General features: G+C 39.6%; 1 protein-coding gene and 1 pseudogene across 2 annotated transcripts; one reads left to right on the top strand and one right to left on the bottom strand.

Moving 5' to 3' along the window:
• Nucleotides 1-5,022: 5,022 nt before the first annotated feature.
• CTHRC1 (collagen triple helix repeat containing 1) lies at nucleotides 5,023-18,978 on the bottom strand. Its single transcript, XM_053559223.1, has 4 exons — nucleotides 18,684-18,978; nucleotides 14,362-14,583; nucleotides 9,830-10,046; nucleotides 5,023-5,549 (listed from the first exon to the last, which is right to left on the bottom strand). The coding sequence occupies exons 1-4, from the start codon at nucleotides 18,831-18,833 to the stop codon at nucleotides 5,407-5,409; spliced, it is 732 nt and encodes a 243-aa protein (XP_053415198.1). The 5' UTR covers nucleotides 18,834-18,978; the 3' UTR covers nucleotides 5,023-5,406.
• Nucleotides 12,182-14,153, top strand: LOC128563766 (histone H1.0-like; annotated as a pseudogene). The gene has a single exon (XR_008373884.1). The product of XR_008373884.1 is annotated as a histone H1.0-like (transcript).
• Nucleotides 18,979-23,230: the final 4,252 nt, after the last annotated feature.

The raw sequence follows: 23,230 nt of genomic DNA, 5'->3' as shown, positions 1-23,230 counted from the left end.
GCTGCTGCACACACCCAACCTTATGTTGGGTAGGTTTAATGCCGCTCAGGCCGTGATAGGAAACCCAGACCACATGGTCATCTGATGTCTCTACCAAGGCTCCGTGCAAACTAGATACTGTTTCTCAAAAGAAAAATAGTTATCTTCAGAGGATGAAATAGTTTTCTCCCCAAATTCTACAGGTCCTGTCTGATTCTCTTACTGGGGCTTGCCAGTGTTGTCATTCAACATCCCTATTGCCATAAACACAATTATTATTGTATCATAAGTACCCATTGGTAGTACATCTTGTACTGTGACCTGAATTTGCTTCAGAAACTCCTCTTGCTCCGGTTCTCACCCAAAACTGGCAGCTCTAGGGGTGACTGGACACATGGGTTGAAATAGCACACTCAGATGTCTATGTATTTTCTCTAAAATCCATGAAAACCTAGCAAGTGTTAGGCCTTTTTTTCATGGTAGGTAGCAAAAGGTACGACGATCTACCTTTTACCTTGAAGAATATATATCGACATACTTCAGATTAATAACCTTCTAGAAACTTCACTGAGGTGGCAGGACTCTGAATTTTTGTACCATTTATTTTCCACCCTCTAGTTCATATATGTCTAAAAACTATCTTTACATGTTTTTTGCTCATTTTTTCTGTTTGGTTTCTTTATTTCTGGAGCTCTTTACAAATAAGAGAGATGAGCCCTGGGGCTGCAATATGAGTTGCAAATATTGTGACAGTTTTTCTTTTGTATTTCAGGTTTTCTTGTGATCTTTTTCACCTTGCAGAATTTATTTTTATGTCATTGGCATAGTTGGTTGATCACACTTCTCTTTAATGACTTCTAGATTTTGAGTTATAATTAGAAATGCCTTCTCCACTTCCCCCAAGTGATTGTTATTTAATATACAGCTAAGGCTGAGAAGCCCTAGATTAGGAGAAGCAATTATAAATTCAAGGAACAGACTAGAATTGCTACTGTGGAATGTCTTCTGGTGGTAAAGAGTGACGTGATGAAGTTGGACACGGTGAATCCATAATGAATTTGAGTCAGTGTGATTCATATATTCTGCTGCAGGTTGGTGGCAACAGTGAAGAAAGCAACTAGTACGGATTATTCAGGCCTAGAAATTTTTATTATAGAGTAGACGAGGCCATTCATTTATTTGTCTGTTTACTCATCAAATGCCAGAGGCCTGCTAATCAACAAAGCAACGGTGTTGTCCAGTGGTGTGTTGGTAAACATTTAATAGTCGGCCGTTGGTGGGATTTAACAATTAGTGTATAGTGTTTGTTTATTTCTGGTTTCTACAGTGTGACTATTCCCCTTGCTGTCCATTATTTGAAGCCACCAATGTAATGCTACTGAATGTGAAGTTGGGAAGAGATATGCACAGTCAGCTTTCATCAGCAGACACCAGCCAGCTGTAACGCGTACCGGTAGTTGCCTCCGTCTTCAACCTCTTCAACATTTGTACAGTATCTAGTATCGAAATTCCTACATCATTGACTTTAGTGATATTTTACTCCTTGGATTTCTTTACTTCTGTCCACTAAGCTTCCTTAATGTGCAATTTTCTTTCTCTTGCATTTGTCTTCATTTTCTTTGTTTGCAATTTGCTCATTTCTCCTGGCTTTAACTATTATTTCGGTGCTAAAGATGTGCAAATATTCATGTCCATCTGCCTGTTGGGCAGCTCTGCTAGAATGTTCTGTTGATGGTGCAAACTCAGCATGTTCAAAGCCACCATCTTACCTCTAAATTTTCTCTTCCTGACTTCCCTACTTTTTCTCCCAGTGTCCCAGCATTAAAATCTTAGAGTGATATTTGATTCTCCTTCTAGTCCATTTTCCCACATCTAGTTGGAAGTCTTTTTATTTTGCTTTGACATTTCTCAAGTCTGTTCTTTTATTCCTGTGGTTATCACCAAAGCCCATAATACTATTCCAATAAAAAGCTTCTTTTTATTGTGGATAATACACATAACATAAATTTGCCATTTAAGCCACTTTGGAGTGTGCACAATTCATTGACATTTAGTGCATTCACAAAGTTGAGTAACCATCACTACTACATGGTTCCAGAATATTTTCATAGCTCCAAAAGGAAACCTCATTCCTAATGACCAATTTTTCCCATTCCTTCCCCACCCCCAACCCCTAGCAACCACTAATCTGCTTTCTAGCTCTATGAATTTGCCGCCTCTGTGTATTTCACATAAATGTAATTATATAATGTAAAGTCTTTAGTGTCTGGCTTCTTTCACTTAATGTAATATTTTCAAGATTTATACATGCCAAAAGAATGTGTCATCACTTCACTCCTTTCTATGGCTGAATAATACTCCTTTGTATTTGTATAGTACATTTTGTTTATCAATTTTTTTTCAGTTTGGGCATTTGGATTGTTTTGCTCTTTTGGCTATTGTGAATAGTGCTGCCATGCACATTAATGTTCAAGATTTTGCTTGTATAGTTGTTCTCAGTTCTTTTGGATACCTGGGTGCCCCATTTTATATTCTCACTAATAATATATTGAGTTCCAGTTTCTTCACATCTTTCCCAACACTTGCTATGTTCCATTTTTTCGATAGCTTTCCTGGTGGATATAAAGTGGCATCTCATTGTGGTTTTAGTTTGCTTTTCTCAAATGGCTAATCTTTTTATGTGTTTGTGGGATATTTGTATATCATCTTTGGAGACATGCCTGTTCATTTCTTTTGCCCATTTCTTTTGCCTTTTTTGATTAGGTGATTCATCTTTTTGTCGTCTTACCAGTCTCTTAATCCAGCTTCCCTCCACTCTTTGTACCTTTAAGTTTTGGATTTTCACTCAGCTGTCAGAATGTGTTTTTGTTATGTTCTTCTACCCAAACTGTCAACAACTCTCCTCTATTCTACAGATAACCCTGTAACCTCCATAGTATTTTTTCAGCCTCCTTTACCAGCTTTGTCTCTTATTGTTCCTACACACTTGCTTGAGTTCAACCCAACAACCCAATTATTATCTCAACTTAATTTCTTTTCTACTCTAGAGTCTTAACTAATATTCTAGCCTCCACCAAAAATGTTCCTTTTTTTTTTTTGAGACAGAGTCTCACTTTTTTATCCCCGGTAGAGTGCTATGGCTTCATAGCTCACAGCAACCTCAAACTCTTGGGCTCAAGTGATCCTCTTATCTTAGCCTCTCGAGTAGCTGGGACCACAACGCCTGGCTATTTTTTAGATTGGGTCTCGCACTTGCTCAGGTTGGTCTCAAGTCTGTGAGCTTCAGCAATCCACCCACCTCAACTTCCCAGAATGCTAGGATTACAGGCATGAGTCACCACACCCAGCCAGAAATGTTCTTAATACCTGTGTCCATTTATCAAAAAATTTAACCCTAGGATCATCAATATTAATTTATCTAGATCCTCCCTATACACTTTCCATTTCCAGATTATTCTGAACCAAACTCAAGACTCCATATTACTTTATCTTAAATATTCTGGTATCTCTAAAAAATAATCATTATTTAAAAATAACCACAATACCATTAATCTAAATAATAATTACTTTAATACTATCAAATATCCAATGTTCAAGTGTCCCCAACTATCTTAAGGAAGTTTTATTTTTGTTTTGCATTTATAGTTTGCTCGGATCAGTGTTCAAATAAAGTCTAGACATTGCCATTGGTTGATTCTGATCTTAAGGCTCTTAATGCATAAGCTTTTTCTCATTTTTCAATTTACATGTTAAGGAAACAAAGTTGTGAAGAAAAAAAAAAAAGAAACCAAGTTCTCTTCTAAGTTTCCAGTTCTAGAGTTTGCTGATAATACCCCTGTAGTATCAATGAACATGTTCTTCTGTCCTCTGTGTTTCCTACAGTCTAATGGTTAGGAGGTTAAATCAGATCCAGGTTGATTGTTTTCTTAGCAAAACTACCTCTTGGGTGGTGGTATATACTTTAATTAGGAGGCACAGAGTCTTATCTGGATCTTTAGAGAATGTTATCAGTCACTGAAGATCATTGCTGGATCCTTTAATTTATGAGGGGTTGAAAAAAGGTGATAGTCTAATTCTATCACTCTTTCTTCATTTGTAAGATACATAATATTATGCGTATATATACTTTTATGAAGAGAAATTTTCCTTCATCAACCCAAAGCAGAAGAAATTGCCTGGCTCTTGCTATTTACCAATTTTCAAACTAATAAGTTGGTTTGCTAGCATCCTGTAAGTTGACCAATGAATTTTATTTTCATATATAATAAATTTATGCATTTCAACATATTTGTGTTTCAAACCATTGTAGTTTTTCATCTTTATGAATGCTTAAATTATCATCTTTGTGCCTGGGAACCAATTCAAATTGATCTTAGATCTTGTGAATTGACTTGCATAGCTGCTTTGTTTTCCAGTATGATAAAATGTTACATGCTCATATTGTACATTTCCTGACCCATAGTTGGGATTGAATATTGCTTCAAGGATTCTTAATTCCTTTTAGTAGGAAATAGTATGTGAAGATCACAATCTGGGTATGAATGGATTGATCATTGTTTCTAGGCTTTTCCAAAAAACAGAACTAGGAGATTTTGTTGTTGTTTTGTAGCTTTCTTTCAGATACAGTGCTTTATGAGTTCATCTTCTATGTATACTGCTTTCATGATTTTTTTCTGATCGCCTCAGCTAGAAGTGATCACTCTTCATTTAACTCCACCATCCCTTCAATGCTTTTATAGTAATCAACATATTAATTGTTGATTTATTGTTATTTTTATATATGTCTGCTACTGTCTACCAATGATAAGCAATTTGAGGCCAGAATCCATGTCATTTTACTCTTTGATAAATAAAGATAAAATTCAAAATGCTGATATATTTTCTGACACATAAATGACACTTTCTTTTTGCACTCCTCAGAATAGAAAACCATACTATACATGTACTAAAAACTAAAATATGATTCTTAAATGAATAAATCCAAAATTAGATTATACTCAATTTTTCAGATAGAAAGTACAATTTTAGTGCCAATTAAGGATATTAAGGTTATTGGAAATAAGTTTTATTTAACAGATATAAAAACAATTCTGAACATTTACAACTTGAACAAAGACTGGTAGCTTTTATGTTTCTTAAAATACTGTACTAAGAGAATAGGAACAAGTAAAGACCATGACATTGCAAATTACAGCTTCAGAGAATGTGAATATGATGAAAGTATTCTAATCAACTAAAAATTCTTGAAACCACTTTTGGCTGAAGTACAATGAATATGATTTTAAGACAGTGTGAAATCACACTTTGGTCTGTAAACATGGTTAGCTTTTTCATTCAGATGTATACATAAAAATGATTACAAATGTCATTTAAATGAACCATTCAAAGGTATAATAAAAAAGAGGTAGGAAATGAAAAATAAAGGATTTATTTTGGTAGTTCTTCAATAATGATGCGAGATACTGAATTCCATCCGGTGGAAGCATCTCCTTTTGGGTAATCTGAACAAGTACCAACCCAGATAGCAATATCCACTAATCCAGCACCAATTCCTTCACAAAGTCCTTCCACTGCAAAATAAAGATGAAAGTTACATGTTTCCCTGGAACACAGATCAAAATATTTAGATAAATTTTATTACTTTAGAAAGCTAGATTATAATTCTAAATAAATAATTATTAGATTAACAATTTTAATATTTGATAAGAGTTCTATAATAAAGTTCTCTTTTTATAAGAGAACTTCAAGGATTTTAAAATAAAAAATATTTTAAAAATATGTATACATATTCATTCTTTGATATAAACTTAACAGTTTTCTTACAAGTTTCAAACATAAAACCAGAATTTGTTTCATTACAGAGATAGCTTAAAACAAAAAAAGCAATTTAATTGATTAAACAAAACAAGCCTTTACAGACCTTTAAAAGCCAAGAGTTCAACTTGATATGCAAGTCTTTTTTTTTTTTTTATAGAAAGCCCTTTCTAACACTTATGTATTGATAAGTAATGCCATTAGAACATTGAAAGAAAATTTGGCATAAGCATTATATCAACCCTTCAATCTGGAAATCCCATTGTATACAGAATTTCCTCATAGTGAAAAAAACAATAATCACCTCCCCACCCCCCATTTTTCGTCTGTATTCTTAATGCTTTATAATTACATACCTTTTCACATGTCCTCTGGATTTTTACATACTAACATATAACTTGTTTTCTGTCTTATCAAGGTGGATTACATTTCCCCCAGTGTTTTTTTTTTAAACAGGCAAAAGACAGTACCTTTGATGTACAAGGTCAGACAATTAAGTTTGCAAACTCAATTCTAGAAAAAGTGCTATACAGCTCATTGCTGAATATCACTGTGGTCACCAGATGGACAAGGGGAGTACTTCAAAGGTGACCATGGTAAAGATATTAAGCAGTGAGCTATGAAGCATTTTTTCTGGCATGAGTTGTAAAAGTAATTGTCTGACCCCGTATGTGTAAAGTGGGAAAAGGAATTGTAGTTTGGCAGATACTTTAAGAAAATGAATCCTGACATATAAGGAGTATAGTGGGTGACCTCATGTGACTGGTTAGGTTTCCTATTTGGATGAGGTTAGTGCATTCCAGCTGAGCCCCAGGGATGTAGATCTGAAGCAATCTGCTTCCATTAGCTGTCGCATCAGTAAATCTAGGGCAAGTCCCTCAGCATGCAGGGACCTGGCTCTGCTTCAGGTCACTTCCAAAGTTGGGAGAACTAAGCAGGGGGTCCACAATCTATTTAATCTGATATTCTTAGTATCATGCCAAGTGAAAAAGCCCAGAAATACTCTTGCTTTCCCAGGGTGTTGACGTTCATGGCCTAGAAATTTGTTCACTTCATCCACAACCTCACAATGCCATACAAGCTTGGGTCTAGCATCACTTTCATATGAGGAGAGCTATTTTATTGTCTTTAACAAATAAAATAATGGTTGTTAATTGAATGGACTTAAATTTTTTGCTGTGATAATGTATGACTGCACAAGTACAAAAAATATGTTGGATTAGGATTCTTAGGAGTTCTCAATCTGTTTTCCTCCAAGGCCCATGTAACAGCTGACATTCAAAATGCCCCTGGGCATATTCAAAGTTGTAAGTGATCCTCTGATGTGCTGCCTATGAGTACATCCCTTTCCTTTCCCTCAGGAAGAGTATGGGCATGCAGGAGAAAGTGGTTTTAATGTAGAGGTAAGCTTTAACTCACAATGATACAGAAACTGTTACTAATAACAAATTACTTGTGACACTTCACCCGAACGATTACACCAAATGAGTTTCCATATCATGCTTGGGAAATCCTGTGCCTAGGGGCTTACATTATACCAAGATAACTATCACACACCTTCAAGATAATGCGATAGAATATGAGTTGCTTACATCAACTACAGTCTAAACAATACCACTTATTAACCAAAGTTTATATTTTATAACTAAATTCTTCTCATTTTAGAGACAGCACTTCTTCTCCAGCACATGTATCTTAGGACTTAGTGAAGAGGCTTTTTAATCTGATTAAAAAGAAGGCTGAAGGGGCAGGAAAAAAACAGGGCCTTGGTTTCTGCTCTCCTGAACACTGATTCTACTGCCCAGTTTAAGATGCTGTATTTCCTTGGGTTTCTTAATATAAAAATTGAGGATTAAAATATCTTCTTTACATTAAATAGTTTGAGAATATTGTGGGGATTTGAGGGAAAATAGGAGTAAATATACTAAATTAATTTATGGATTCAATATCTGACTTAGCCCTCCCTCCCCACCACATCGGATGCTGAAATGTTTTTTCTTCTGGTTAGGAGTAGAAGAATCTCTTCCCTTCCTTCAACCACTTTTAAGTACAAGATTAGTGAGAAATTCCTTCAAGAAATCAGAGAAAGGAAACTAGCAATATGTATACTTTCTGATTCTACCAGGCTTGTGCTATCCTTGTGTGCTACCCTAGAAGCCAGAGGGCAGACATCTGAATATTGATAATGTCTCTGGGTAGAGAGATTGATAGATGGTTTTTTACACTTCTACATTTGGTAGTTTCTAAACTTTCTTTAATGAACCTTAAAATAGAACAAACAAACCAATAATAATTTTCTGACAACGTAAGTTTCCAATGGTGGAACTGAATATCTTTTCTCTCATGCTTGGTAGAAACTGAGAATGCAGAAACAATATAGAAATTTTCTGTTTTACAGATTCAGCAGACAGTATCTATCCTCTTAAAGGAGAAGGCAGAGGAATGAGTCAGTTTCCTTACCAATCTAAGCTAGTGGTTTTCAACCTTGGCTTAATTTTAGAACAACCCGGAGAACAGAAGTGGTGAAAGTGGGCGTCATTGTCTTACATCAGTTCTTAGAGGAAGTGCTTGTGATAAAAACTAAAACCAGTACTACCATTCCATCCAGCAATCCCATTACTGTGTCTCTAACACAGGAAAAGAAATTTATATCAGAAAGACACCTACATGCAAATGTTTATTGCAGCACTATTCACAATACCCAATATATGGAATCAACCTACATGTCCATCAATGATGAATGGATAAAGAACATGTGGGGGGGTGTGCATGCACACATGCACACTGCAATGTTATTTAGCCATGAAAAGGAATGAACTTATGTCTTTTGTAGCAAAATGGATGAAACCAGAGGACATTATCACAATGAAACAAAACAGGCACAGAAAGTGAAATATTGTGTGTTCTTATTCATATAGATGCCAAAAAACACATACAAATGTATGGAGAGGGTGGAATGATAAGGGAGATTTGGAAGGGTAAGGGAATAGAAGGCGGGTGGATGATAAGAAATTAGTTAATGGATATATGTATGTATACAATATACAATGTATATCCTAAAAGCCTTAACTTGACCATTATACAATATATATGTAAAAAAACATACATATGCCCTATAAATTTGTACAAATAAAAAACAAAAAAAAAGAATAACCAAGAGATAGTTTTAAAATTCTCCTTGCCTAGGCTGTACCCAGATCCATTAAATCTGACTCCCTGGGAGGGGTAGTACCCAGGCATGCATATTTTTAAAAGTTCCCAAAGTTGGGTGGCACCTGTGGCTCAGAGGGGTAGGGCTCTGACCCCATATGCCAGAGGTGGTGGATTCAAACCCAGCCCCAGCCAAAAAAAAAAAAAAAGTTCCCAAAGTTATTCCAGTCAGCACAATATGTAGCCAAGACTGAGAACCCTTGCTCTGTGGCATTACTGGCTGTTTTGCCATTTCATCTATTTCCTTGATTTTCAACCCTGGCACATGAGAGTCATCAGAGGATCTTTTTAAAAATACAGATGGGCTTGGCACCTGTAGCTCAAGCAGCTAAGGTGCCAGCCACATACACCAGAGCTGGCAGGTTCAAATCCAGCCCAGGCCTGGGCAAACAATGACAACTACAACTAAAATATAGCTGAGTGTTGTGGTGGGTGCCTGTAGTCCCAGCTACTTGGGAGGCTGAGGCAAGAGAATTGCTTAAGCCCAGGAGTTGAAGGTTGCTGTGAGCTGTGATGCCACAGCCCTCTACCCAGGGTTATAGCTTGAGGTGCTGTCTCAAAAAAAAAATAAAAACAAAAAATACAGATGCTGGGGTCTTACCCTGAGGGATTCTGAGTCAGTTGGTCAGAGATAGGGCCCAGGTATCCCGATATTTTAAAAAAGATCTATAGGTAATGGAGTGTGCAATTCAGAGTGGAGAATCAAGCATTGAAATCTTAGTAGAGGTCATTTTATATCAGGCTAATAATACAACGTGATAGTGGAACTCAAAACTAATCTTATTTAGATCTGAGGTACAATTTGCAATGCCACTATTTTACATACCAGAAGAAGTACGATGAATATTAATTGTTGAGTTCAGTTCAGGGCTTCCTTGGTCCAAATAAATTATGGCTTCAATGGGAAGAGGTCCTGAACATTCTGCTCCATTAAATGTGAAATACCAACGCTGACAGCATGCATTTCTGCATTTTAGCCGAAGTGAGCCGCTGAACAGAACTCTTAAAGCACTGTTGGAACGCATCTTTGTAAATGTACATTCCTGCCACAAACACGGAAATAGGGTTGAATTAAATACTTTCTATTTTAATTAAAAAGAAGCTTTGAGTTTATAAGTAAATTTTATTTTAACTATTCTTTTCCCCAAATTGAATTTAAAAAGCTTAACTTTGAGAGACGGAAAGAGATTTTCTACAAGACAGAGAAGAAATTTTGAAATAGTAATTCTAAGAAAATCAAATTATGGCTTTCTTATTTGTCCCATTGAGAGTATCTTAAAGTTTACAAAAAAAAAGGGGGGGGGGAGAAAGAACTTGTCTTCAGTACTTTTGACCAAACCAATCTATATATTTCCTCTTTTTCATTCAGAAAAATATTTAGTGGCCCCAACTATGTGCAAGATGGTTCAGATGCAATGGTTAATAAAACAGAATTCCTGCCATGTGGAACTTGCGTTGTAGACTAGTGCTGTCCATACACATTTACTGTTGACCTGTTTCTTCTTCAGCAATAGCAAACAGTATGAAGGAGTAAAGCGTATATAACACATTGATAAGACCCAAGTTTCTTGTGTGTGTGTATTTTTCATAACTGGTATTTGCAAAATGTAATATTGCCTTATGGTCCTACCATCTGTTACTTGCAGAAGTTTCCCATACTCACTTTGACCACTGCTGAAAGGAACTTGAAAACATATTAATAAGAATCTGTAAGGATAGCTTTCAGAAGAATTCAGCAACTTTTGAGGCCAGGTGCCATGGCTTATGTCTGTAATCCACTAGGAGGCTGAGGTGGGTGGATTGCCTGAGCTCAGGAGTTTGACACCAGCCTGAGCTGAGGGAGACCCCATCTCTAAAAAAAAAAAAAAATAATCCAGCATTGTGGTGGGCACCCATAGTCTCAACTACTTGGGAGCCTGCGGCAAGAAGATCACTTGAGCCCAAGAGTTTGAAGTTGCTGTGAGCTAATAAGATGCCGTAGCACTCTACCCAGTGTAAGAAAGTGAGACTCTTTCTCAAATAAAATAAAATAAAATCAGCAACTTTCGATGAACAACCATAAATAAGTAACCAGTCTATCAATGTCAGATGTTTAAATAAGTAGGCCCCATTTTAATAAAATGCTTTCTAAGAAGTTATATATGAACATAGAAAAGTCACCAACACTATAGAGCTATATAAAAATTCTAACACATAAAAGACAATCTTAAACTCTTTTACAGATAATAGAGCAGAGAGAGCTCAGATGAGGAGAAGGAACAATGCACAGAGTGCATCTTAAAACCTTAAAGAGTTTTACGAAAATAAAATCTCTTCTATTTGCCTGGTGGTGGTGGTAGTTAGAATCATGGAGTAATATGTTGTAGACATGGAACCATGAACAGAGTTGGTTAACAGAGGAAAGGGGCTTATAAATAGCATAAGTTCTATTCCATCCCACTGGACTTGCCAATTACCATTGAAGCAAACACTAATCAAAGTGACTGAATCATTAGTCAAAATACATTACAGGCTATTTTGAGTAATTTCCCCCACTGAATGCTGCAGAATAACTTAAAATAATCACTGTAGTACACTTCTCTTAAGCTTAGCAAGTTTAAGCTGAGCATGCTACCCAGGATAAGGACCAATACCAATGGATTTCCCACTGACAGATAATTGCTACAGTGTGGTAATTTATTGGAAATTTCTTCCCACCTTTATGTCTGAAGCTAGAGTAGAATTTCTTATACTACTTTAAATTTAAATTTACTTTAGGGCAAGACTGAGAAGTTGCTTGCTATCCAACATGGACCTTAGACTCTCCTTTTTTTGTTTGTGTTAAAAATATGAGCATATTATTTTAGATACTATGGTTCAAATGATATGGTGATTCATTTGTCTTAGAAATGTCATTATGAAAGTTAATTCTGAAATGTTATCAGCTTTTTTCATTAACATTAAGTTAAACATCACATGCAATAGAAAACAGTATAGGGAGTAAAGCAGAGGTGGAGTTTTTAATATTTACTATTTGACATAATAATAAAGCCCAGGTTTCTTTTTTCCCCTTGCCTTTTGGTTAAAAAATAAATAAATAAAAATTTTAAAAAGTAAATAAAATCTCATCTAAAAATTAACACTCAAATATGAGAACTCTTAAATTTTGCTTCAATTCAAAAATAATTCAGTGAGACGCGGAGCTGGGAAAAAGGAGGCAGAAGAGGCAGAGGCAGAGGCATAGCCAAGCTCCAAGACCAAGCAACATACCCGGGGAGCTGGGCCACGCAGAGCCGGCCCAAAGAGCCCTCCCGCCACCCCAGCCGGGGAGAAGCAGCGACTCCTTGCCCCCGCATCCCCGGGAGCCAGACTCTGGACTGGCTCGGTAGTCAGGGGCTCGAGAGCAGATCCCCAAGGCAGGTTTTGCTCAGCCTCCAACGAGGGCTGGCCTTTTGGAAGGCGTCTTCAACAGCCAGACCAGGGAGACCACCATGACTGAGAACTCTACATCTACTCCTGCGGCCAAGCCTAAACGGTCCAAGGCCTCCAAGAAGTCCACAGATCACCCCAAGTATTCAGACATGATCGTAGCTGCCATCCAGGCTGAGAAGAACCGCGCTGGTTCCTGGCGCTAGTCTATCCAAAAGTATATCAAGAGTCACTACAAGGTGGGTGAGAATGCCGACTCGCAGATCAAGTTGTCCATCAAGCGTCTGGTCACCACTGGTGTCCTCAAGCAGACCAAAGGGGTGGGTGCCTCAGGGTCGTTCCGGCTGGCCAAGAGTGATGAGCCCAAGAAATCTGTGGCCTTCAAGAAGACCAAGAAGGAAGTGAAGAAGGTGGCCACGCCAAAGAAGGCAGCCAAGCCCAAGAAGGCTGCAGCCTCCAAGGCCCCAAGCAAGAAACCCAAAGCCACCCCAGTCAAGAAGGCCAAGAAGAAGCCGGCTGCCACGCCCAAGAAAACCAAAAAACCCAAGACTGTCAAAGCCAAGCCAGTCAAAGTATCCAAGCCCAAGAAGGCCATATCGGTGAAGCCCAAAGCAAAGTCCAGTGCCAAGAGGGCCGGCAAGAAGAAGTGACAATGAAGTCTTTTCTTGTGGACACTCCTATTTTCTGTAAATACTTTTCTTTTTTTTTTCCCCCCTCTTAATTCTCATCTGCAGCCCCCTTTTATTCTGACTTCATAAGAGACACAATTTGGATTTCTCAGAAGTTATTGAATAATTCGTTTTTCCTTAACCTTAAGGACAGCAACAGCATCTCATCTCTGTAATGATGAGAATGTACTTATACTTTGTTTTGTTATTAATCTACTTAATGGAGCTAGGGATTTTGGTGGGCCTGTGTGTTTTGTTTTGTCCAATTGTTTGTTTTTTACGAAGATACATGGGGAAGGAGAGAACAGGCAAGGCGGTTTGTTCTGGCTAGAGGAGAGTGAGACCAGAAATTGTGAAGTAGGAGGAATATCTTTAAAGCCAGAAAGCTTTCTTTAAATTGGACACCCCTCTGGGTTTCAGAACCTTTGGTGAGAAGAGAGAGTTGGCAGCAGCTATCCTGAAAAAGGGAGGTAGAAGAATAAAAACAAGGTCTCCTGGGCTGACTTCCATCTCCCAGTTGGTGAGCAGGGGGGGGTCCAAACTCAGTTTTCTTCTCACTTCTGTTGGTCTGCCCTTGTGGCCTATTGTCTTGGGGAAGGGGCTGGGGCAGGGTAGGCAAAGTGACAGCTGGTTAGGAGCAGCAGCTTCTCCCAGTCAGCTAGATACTGGCCATTGGGGGCTCTTTGTGGCTTGGGCAAAGTCTTGTTAACCAGGAATGGAAACTTTGGGGGGAGGGTGGGGAGTCAGTCAGCCAAGTGCCTCAGTGTGCCCTGTTGAAACTTGGGTTTTTCCACACAATTGATGGATTGTGTTCGGGAAGACTTCTTTTAGTTTTTTGCTTTTCCCATACAAGAAACGGGTGGCTTTGCTTGGTCTGGTGAGGCTCCAGTCCCACCAATAGCCACTTAAACCCTTTTTACTTCCGAGTCTTTTGTAAGTAGTTGTAGCTGGGGAGGGGGAGTGGGAAGGGAGTGGACAGCAAGATACTGCAGTCGATTTTGAATTTGCTAAGTAGTTTTACTGAGCTAGGTCCGTGAGTGTCTATGCACTCACATGTATATATGCATGTCTAGGTCTAGTACTTAACGTTTCACGCCCAGGAGCTGTAAGAAAAAACCTTTACAGTTGTCTCTTAATTTTAAAAGGAAGATCGTGCCCCACCCCCCCTTTTTTTTAAATAAGTGTTATTTGTGCCGGCAAAGTTTTGCTGTCTTTGTAATTTTAAAACTTTAAAAATAAAATTGGAAAAGGAAAAAAAAATAAAATAATTCAGTTTACTTACTGCGATTTTTCCAAGATCTATCCCATAATTCAGAGAACTCCATGAACACTGCTTGTAGTTGGGTGTCCAAGACTCCTCGAAGGTCTCCCGCAAACATTCCCCCTTTTCTCCTTTGAATCCATCCCGACCTGGGATCCCAGGGGTACCCGGAATGCCATTGGCCCCAGGGTTCCCATCTCGACCAGGCACCCCAGCTGGCCCTTGTAAGCACATTCCATTATACTATAGTAAGAAAGGAAAGGGCGAAAAAAACTCTCACCACATAATATTCAAAGACTCAGTATGATTAGAACTGCATTTATTTTGAGCCCTTAGAGTCAAGAATCGCTTTGTACCGCTTGTCCATGCTCTAGATGAGTTATAGAAAAATTTATTTTAAAATTATTTCTAAAATATTGTGATTTCTTTGCTGTTTTTTATTGCACAAACTTCACACACACACACAAAGAGAAGGACCAAATATTTTTCATTTGCCTGTTCTTTTCTACTGCTTATTATAAGCATAAGTAAGTTTCAGTATCTGTATTCCACAGTGGACATATATTCTGCTTTTTCCTCCTAAATGCTTGTAAAGGGACTTTATCCTTTATACTTATACAGTTTTATGCCAACATTGTCCCAATTTGGGTGCTTAGTTTATTTCTATTTTTTTATTACTAATATTGTTATAGTGAAAATCTTTATCCTTATAGCCTTTTTCTTCTTTTTAATTTTTTCCCTAAGGTAAATTCCAAGGAACATAATTATCAAATTAAATCTTAACAGTCAATAATTATCTTGCATGGGCAACATCTTTCACTTGGATACACATATCTCTGCTTCTCCTCCCAGTTTTTAAGTGAGGGAAGTGGACCCTAAGGTACCACTTTTGGCCTCTAATCCCAACACTCTTTCCCCAAGGAAAAGAATTAAGTGACCTTAGTTTTGGTGACCATCAGTCCTCAACAGGGGGCACTAATCTATCAAATTTTCCATTAAGGTCTAGTATTCTCTGTTCGTTTATTTTGGGGAAAGGTACCTTGTAGAGTTTGAGCACATGGCTTCTACAGCCATTTTCACTGGATTTTATTCTGGCTCTACCCCTTATTACCTCTGGGGCATAGTGCAAGTTACTCAACATTTTAGTGCTTGTTTCCTTATCTGTAAACTGGAAATAATAGTAAAGATTCTTACCTTGTAGGGTTTATGTGAGATTTAAGTGAATAACATACAAAATGTGCTTAGAACAATGCATGGAATACAATAAATACTGCATATATGTCATCATTATTATTATAATGATTCCCCCAAGACCAGTGTGAGGTGGGACTCTGGGCAAGAGTGTCCACTCCCTTGGGTGGACCTTACAGGGTCTAGACCTGGGGAAGAGAGTACATGGGCCATATATGCCAGTGCCATCCGATCAGTGGTAAGGGTGATAATCTGAGCTCCATTTGTCCAATTCCTGTATCTATTCCTAAATTGGTTCCATTTATTAGATCCTCTAATCCCTAATACAATACACTTAAATTTTTATTCTAATATTTCCCCTTTTGTGTAAATTTCCCAGTACTATCATTCTGTTTATTTATATTTATAAAGTATATAAATATACTTTCCAGTGAGAACAAAAAACAAGGTTTCTTATATAGTAAAATAACATCAAAGCTTATTTTTTAACTTTATTATCTGGAATTGGCCATGATCAGATTATAAAACCCAAAAATAATACTCTAGGAAGAATCCTATGTAATTAGATTAATGTTTGCCAATCAATTTGCTTCTCACATCATCAGTTTGATCTTCGTTTTGATAAATGATGTTTTATGACTCTTGAACTCATGAGCTCGAGTAATCCACCTGCCTCAGCCTCCCCAAATGCTAGGATTACAGGTGTGAGCCACCATGCTGGCCTGTTTTATGACTCTTACACTGCCATTTCCCTGGATGGAAGGGGGGGGGAAGACACAACTATTGGCTCCGTGCCTGTAGCCAGTGGTTACAGCGCCAGCCCCATACACCAAGGCTGGTGAGTTCAAACCCGGCCCTGGCCATGTAAACAACGACAAGGGCAACAAAAAATAGCCAGGCGTTGTGGTGGACGTGGGTAGTCCCAGCTACTTGGGAGCTGTGATGCTATGGCACTCTACCAAGGGTGACAAAGTGAGACTCTGTCTCAAAAAAAAAAAAGACAACTATTTTTTACTGTTAGAGAAATAGTAAGAAAAAATTTAACAATTGCAAAAGTATTCAAAGACATGCTAAAATACAATATATTTTTTCATTAGTTTGGTGCGTTTTAGACTTATTTTCATTTTAGTAACTTCATTCACTTTCCCATACTTCATTGCAGATGTATGCAATGTTTGGACATACATTTCAAGTGGGAATAAGACTTATTATTTAATTTTTTTTTTCTCTATTAGTCAACTCAGGACAAGATGTTACACAAACTAAGTTTTGTTTTTCTACATCAGTGGTTCTCAACTGGGGACAATTTGGTCCCTCAGGGAGCACTTGGAAATGTCTGGAGACTTTTTGGTTGTCATACGTGGAAGGGAGGATTACTGCTGGCATTTAGCGGGTAGAGACTGGGGGTGCTGCTAAACTGCACAGGACAGTCTCTCTCCAAAAAGACCTGTTTGGTCCAAAATACCATTGGTATCATGGTTGACAATTTTTATTTGGCTGTCTTCTTTCACTTTAAAAGGCTAACTAAACAAACGCTTTGTACCCTCAAAGTCTATGGAATGAACAAAAACGTGAAAGGAAGCGCAACTTTTCTTCAGCCCTTCCTCTCACTGGCCACCAGGGGGCAGAGCTTGGTGGACGCTTGAAAGGAACTCTTTGAAAGTTCCTATACAAAGAAGTTGCTTTGTAGAAACTGTTGAAACCTTCTTAATGGCTGTGGACTTTTCTCTGTCAGCAAAACCAAATCCAATCTACAGGATGCACCTGAGCCTGGCTGCACACGAAGCTTTTTTACGTCTGGCTAGAGTCGTGGGAAACCACAGGTACTGTAAATCCTTAGGGAAAATTGCCAGCTTTATGGGGAAAGGGGTATTTTGTGTATTTTAACTACGAAGTCATAAAACGCAAACTACATATGAACGACATTCATTTGGTACAATTTTAACAATTTAGACGCTTAGAATGGAACTGTAGTCCTTAACACACAATCTGCTCTTGTGGAGCAGAATTACACAGTGTATCACCTAAAAATGCTCTCTGAAATGGGAGGAATTTTTTTTTCCTCAGCGCTTTTGAATCCAGTATAAAACAAGCTGCCAGGGAGCTTGGTTTATTAGCTAAGCTGGGAATAGCTGCTTAACAAATTTGAAACTTCTAAAATTTAACAAAAAGCCCTGTTTTATGTTCTGCAATGCATATAAACTCTATTTGTTTGCAAATGAGGCTAGTTTATGGATTGAAGATTATGATGTGCTAAGGACAATGGTAGTTGTAAAGGTTCTCCCACCACAGGGCAGAGAACTCTGTCCCCCAATGGGGTTATTGACTTCTAGAGGAAAAGAGTTTGCCTACAGATAAGCCCCTCCAGGAGCACTTGGGCTATTTATTTACTCTCCTGGAAACTGTCTTCTTCCTGAGCTTGACTGTGACACTCCTACCTGGTGGTCACAGGCTGAATACCCAGGGTGTCTGTAAAGACTGACAGCCCATTTGGTTTAAACGAAATGGGTCCTTGGAGGGTTAGTGCTGGGCCCCTTCATTTCCCTTTCCGGCCTTAAACCCTCTGAACCATTCCTGGCCCCAGCTGTGGTTGTCTAACAAAGTAAATTGCAGCCCATACTCCCTAGGAAGATGACCCAACGTGACTCATAGTCTTCAAGTGACAAAGAGTTGGACGGATGCTTTGCGGGGGTTGTTGTTCTCTCTTTCAGGCAGACGTGGCCACCAGCCTCAAAAAGGACACGTTGCATGGTCCTGGCCCATGCCCAGGGAGTTAGGGAGTCCAAGGTCTTTCCCAGGCCCGCGTTCTGACCCACCCAAGCGCCTCACTGTCTCCCTAATTCCTCCACCCTTCTCAAGGAGTCCCCCTGAAGCCAGCCATAAGTTATTGGGTGACTCCGTGTCCAACCCACGCCACATCTCCGCCCACGTTGGCCCTCTAATTTTTGGTCTGCCCTCTGAGTGCCAAGACTCCACCGCACGCACAACCCAGGTCCTTTTTTTACACGTAGACACAGACAAAACTTGACATCCGGGCGCAGCAAGACACGGGGCACACAGCTGTATGTACACTCCCAACATCCACCCCGCGCAGCTCGCGGCTCTGTCCGCTCCGCCAGTTCATTGGACCGGCTCAGCGGCCCCGGACTCACCAGGTCCACCACTTCCCTCGGCCGGAGCAGCGCCTTTTGTTTCCCCTTAGGGGTCTCGGAGGCGCCCGACGGCGCGGGCAGCTGCAGCAGCAGAAGCAGCAGGAGGCCGAGGAGCCGCCGCGGGGAGGCGGCGGGACCCCAGGGACGCATGGCGCGCGGTGGCTGGGGACGAGGAGCAGGAGGAGGAGGCCGGGAGCAGGGACGTGGTCAGCGTCTTGCCCCACCGCGCTCCGAGGCCGCCGCCGTGGGCTGCATCAATGCGCCTTTCAGCCGCGCGCCTCTCTCCCTCCTTCTTTCCCTCCCGCCCCCCAGGACTCCCCAACCCTCCATCCCGTAATAAGCCGAGGCCCCAACCCCGAGCCCAACCGGGGCGGGCCGAGCGCCGGGCCCGCCCCTTCTGCGGCCGCCACACAGCCCGCCGGGACCCTCGAGGGGCTGGCAGACAGGCGGAGAGCCTAGCGGCAGAGTCGGAGCGGGGCGCCAGTGGTCTGGAGCCGCAGGTTGAGATAAAACTGCTTGCATGAATATTTTAGAGACACATATCTTATGTTGGGTCCAGGAACCGCCTTCAAGGGTCGTGGGTCGGCGAGCCTTTGGGGAGAATCGGTGATGTTGTGGGGATGGAGATGGAACCATAGATATCATCAGGTTCTTCAAGAGTCCCATCATCCAAATGATTAATAAATGCTGTTTTAATAAGTGCTAACACTAAGGTCTGGGACCACGCAAAGCCTTGCACAGTATTGAGCAGACTGAGTCCTGTCGGGTTAGGGACCTCCTGTGCTGGCCCCATTGGCAGATGAGGAAACCGAGGTTCAGGGAAGCTAATCAACGTGCAGTGGTAATGGTAGAAGTTCAGTTGTGAGTACTCTTCACCTCTGATAACACTTTTTTCTAACACCCTCTCTTCTCCGTCTATCTGTTCTGTCTATTCTGGAACAAAACATCCTTAGACACCAGGTCACCCATCGCGTAGGGCCTCGTTAGAGCAGGCAGCGCTTTATACAATGCTGGCTGAAATTGGGCAGAACAGAAGTCTTGCTCACCCATAATAACACAAGTCTGTGATGGATGGCAATGCTGCTGAAGTCAAACCAAGTCCTCAAGGTTCTCTTTAGAGACCCAGTCAGGTTCCCCAGAGTTATAGTGAGTCCAGCTGATACTTATTAATGAGAAGTAGCACTCTGGGAGGGAACAGGTCAGGGCAGTTCTAGGAATGCTCACTCCTGAGCTAGGGCCTAACTACTAGTAAATTTCATTCCTGTTTTTCAGAAGAAGCAAAAATCCAAATGATCTCTAATGCCAGGATTGGCTACATACTTTGCTGTATCCAGTGCAAAATAAAAATGCAGGGCTTTTTGCTAAAAAATTAAGAATTGCAAAATGGTGTCAATAGAGCAATAAACAACGCGATGCCTAAGTGCCCTGGCCCTGTGTGACTGCACCGGTCACACGCCAGTGAAATTGGCCCTGTATAAAACTGATCTAACACCCAGCTGATGCCTGTTCGCACCCAAATAACTGACTAGGTGACAGCAGTCTATTGGATGGAAGGGAGATCAGGGAACCCCCAGATAGTCTGTTTTCTATCCAATTACAAGTCCAATTCCTGCTGCTGTTGCTATCACCCAGTGACTTCAGATGGTCCTCTCTCTGTAAATCTGGTGTCTAGACTGAGGTTTCAGCAAAGAGCTAACCCTGCATTAACATCCAGGCATTTTAAAGGAATGCATTCACGTAATTAATCACATCACACTGTAAGAGAAGTAAGCCAGATATCATTCTCTGTTTTTAAAAATAATAAATAGGGCGGCGCCTGTAGTTAAGAGGGTAGGGCGCCGGCCACATACACCAGGGCTGGCCAGTTGGAACCCTGCCTGGGCCTGCTAAAACAACAATGACAACTGCAACAACCAAAAAAATAGCCATAGCTGGGGGTTGTGGCAGGCACCTGAAGTCCCAGCTACTTGGGAGGCTGAGGCAAGAGAATCACTTAAGCCCAAGAATGTGAGATTGCTGTGAGCTGTAACGCCAGGGTACTCTACCCAGGACAACAGCTTGAGACTCTGTCTCAAAAATAAATAAATACAAAGAAAAGTAAAGGTAATAAATAATAATGTATAAGTGCTTTACAGCATTAAAGAGGACTTTCAGTTATCCTGTCTCTCCAGTCCTAAAATTACCACAAAAGTCCTACCCCTATGAGTTTGATTAGCTTCATTTCTGGCATTTACTATCTTATAGGTCTAGCTGAGTTTTGTTTTTTTTTTTTTTTTGTAGTTTTTGGCCGGGGCTGGGTTTGAACCCGCCACCTCCGGCATATGGGGTCCGTGCCCTACTTCTTTGAGCTACAAGTGCCACCCCCTAGCTGAGTTTTCTTGGTCTAAAACTTAGGTCCATTCTACCATTACAAATTTTAATTCCACTTAAATATTATGAATTAGTTTAGGTTACTGAGTGTTATTTCTGGAGTAATCCTTCCTGAGTCACAGATTAAAAAACTGGGCCTTTTGGGGATTCTAATTTTGAAGCTTAATGTTAGTAATAAGTCTTGTAAAAATTATGATTACAGGTTTTAGTTAATTAAACATTAACATTTGATGTTATTGAAACATTTAAGAAAATTTAACACATTAGAGTTCTGATGTTAATTTGAAATTAATAAAATATAATCAAGTTTGTAAAGGTTTTAAATATTTAATAAAACAGTTACTACATTTATAAGCTTTATTTATTTGATTTACAAGAAGTGTTTGAGTGATTTAAGAGATTATTCTTACTAGATTTTTCAGTTTGCCCTGATAGGCACTTGGCATTCAAAAAAAATCAGATATATTAAATTTGTAATGTAGTTTATATTATGTAAAATAATTTAACTCAAGTTTTTAATAGACCTAAATTTTAGGTAAATTAAATCTATTAAATTTATGTGTCAATGGAACCTGAGTCTTGTATGTTAGGCTTAAAAATTAAGAAAAACTTGATTTTTAAATTGCAGTTAATAATTAAATAGTAGTTATTAAGTAGTTAATAATTAAAATAGAAGTAGCTTCAAATAGTATTTTTCATACACATATAGCACCTATTCCCAAGCAAAAAACTCTATTGAAAGAAATTAGGAAGGGAAATGAATGTGTTAATATTGTTGTAGCTTTATCCCACTTAGTTCATGTGATGCAAATTCTAATATAAACCATTGATCTCTTTGGCAGAGTAGAATCATAGGCATTTCGAATTGGCAAAAATTTTAGAAATCATCTAATTGAATCCATGTATTTTATGATTGAGGCACATAATTAAAGGCAATTCAGAGAGCTCAAGGAACTTTCCAAAGGCCATGTGGCAAGTAGGTGTCAAAGCAGAGTTGTACCGAGGTTGGAGAATTCCCAGTTCATGTACAGTATTTAATGATACACCTTTTGAGTAGTCTAGCCTTCTGCAGCCTTGCTTCTGGAAATTGAGGAAAAAACTGTCTACACCTCAGCCAGAGGTTTAACAGCAGAGAAGTGTCATTGAAGTCAGATATCATAAGGATAGAAAGGGATCAAAGTGAGAGGAACCCAAGGGAATGGTAAAACCAGAGCTCAACCAGCAAGCGAGCGGCACTTTGAAGGATGGTTGGTTATGATTAACCAAGGACGCTAGCTGTTCCCTCAGTAATTCCAGGTAGTTTTGATCCATATGCTTTGGTTTTGCTCTCTGGAACCACCCAAAGAAGTCCATTCACTTGTGCTCTTGCCAAAGGACAGTTGTGAAATTTGGAATTGGTAGATCCAAGTTTGAATCTTAATCCGTTGCTACTGCTGGATTTATTCACACATCCATTGAACAAATACTTATTGGGATCCTACTATGTGCTCAGCTCTGTTCAAGAGTACAGGAATTTTAGCCGGGCGTTGTGGCGGGTGCCTGTAGTCCCAGCTACTCGGGAGGCTGAGGCAAGAGAATCGCTTAAGCCCAGGAGTTGGAGGTTGCTGTGAGCTGTGTGAGGCCACGGCACTCTACTGAGGGCCATAAAGTGAGACTCTGTCTCTACAAAAAAAAGAGTACAGGAATTTATGAATGAATCCTGCCCTTATAGACAAACAAGTTAGTTTGTCAAGATAGACAGGAAACAATAAACATAATAAATAAATTAGAAAGTATATTAGGTGATAAATTCCATGGAAAACAATAAAAGATGGTAAGAGGAGCTAAGTGTCAATGGCAGTATAGAGGAAGCCGTTTGTGATTTTGCATAGGGTGGTAAGGCTAGGTCTCTTAAGCAGGTTACATTTGAGCAAAAGGTGAAAGAAAGTGAGGAAGTAAGCTATGCAAATATCTATGAGAAGACTATTCCAGACAGAGACGAGAGGATACCCAGGTCTTTCCATTGCTCTGCTCTGCCATCGTCAGTGGATCAGTTTTACTCTCTGGCTTTCTCCCGACCCCCTCCCCACAGTTAGATGACTTCAGACAACACAGAAATGTCTGAGTCTGTCCTCAGTACAGAAATGTCCGGAAAAGATTAGCTAGTCTCCTCTCTCAGTCATTTTTAGGAGCAGGCA

This window comes from Nycticebus coucang, chromosome 13, assembly GCF_027406575.1.
Source record: "Nycticebus coucang isolate mNycCou1 chromosome 13, mNycCou1.pri, whole genome shotgun sequence".
NCBI classification, from domain to species: Eukaryota; Metazoa; Chordata; class Mammalia; order Primates; family Lorisidae; genus Nycticebus; species Nycticebus coucang.
The sequence above is the reverse complement of the archived record's forward strand: the minus strand, read 5'-3'. Positions and strand labels throughout refer to the sequence as shown.

What these genes read in the sequence shown, in the direction of transcription:
- CTHRC1 (XM_053559223.1), bottom strand. Translation starts at nt 18,833, where the DNA reads ATGCGTCCCTGGGGTCCCGCCGCCTCCCCGCGGCGGCTCCTCGGCCTC. An exon ending in TAGATCTTGGAAAAATCGCA is followed by an intron (nt 10,047 to 14,361) that starts GTAAGTAAACTG and finishes TGTTTGTGGCAG; the next exon opens with GAATGTACATTTACAAAGAT. An exon ending in TATTCATCGTACTTCTTCTG is followed by an intron (nt 5,550 to 9,829) that starts GTATGTAAAATA and finishes TTTATTTTGCAG; the next exon opens with TGGAAGGACTTTGTGAAGGA.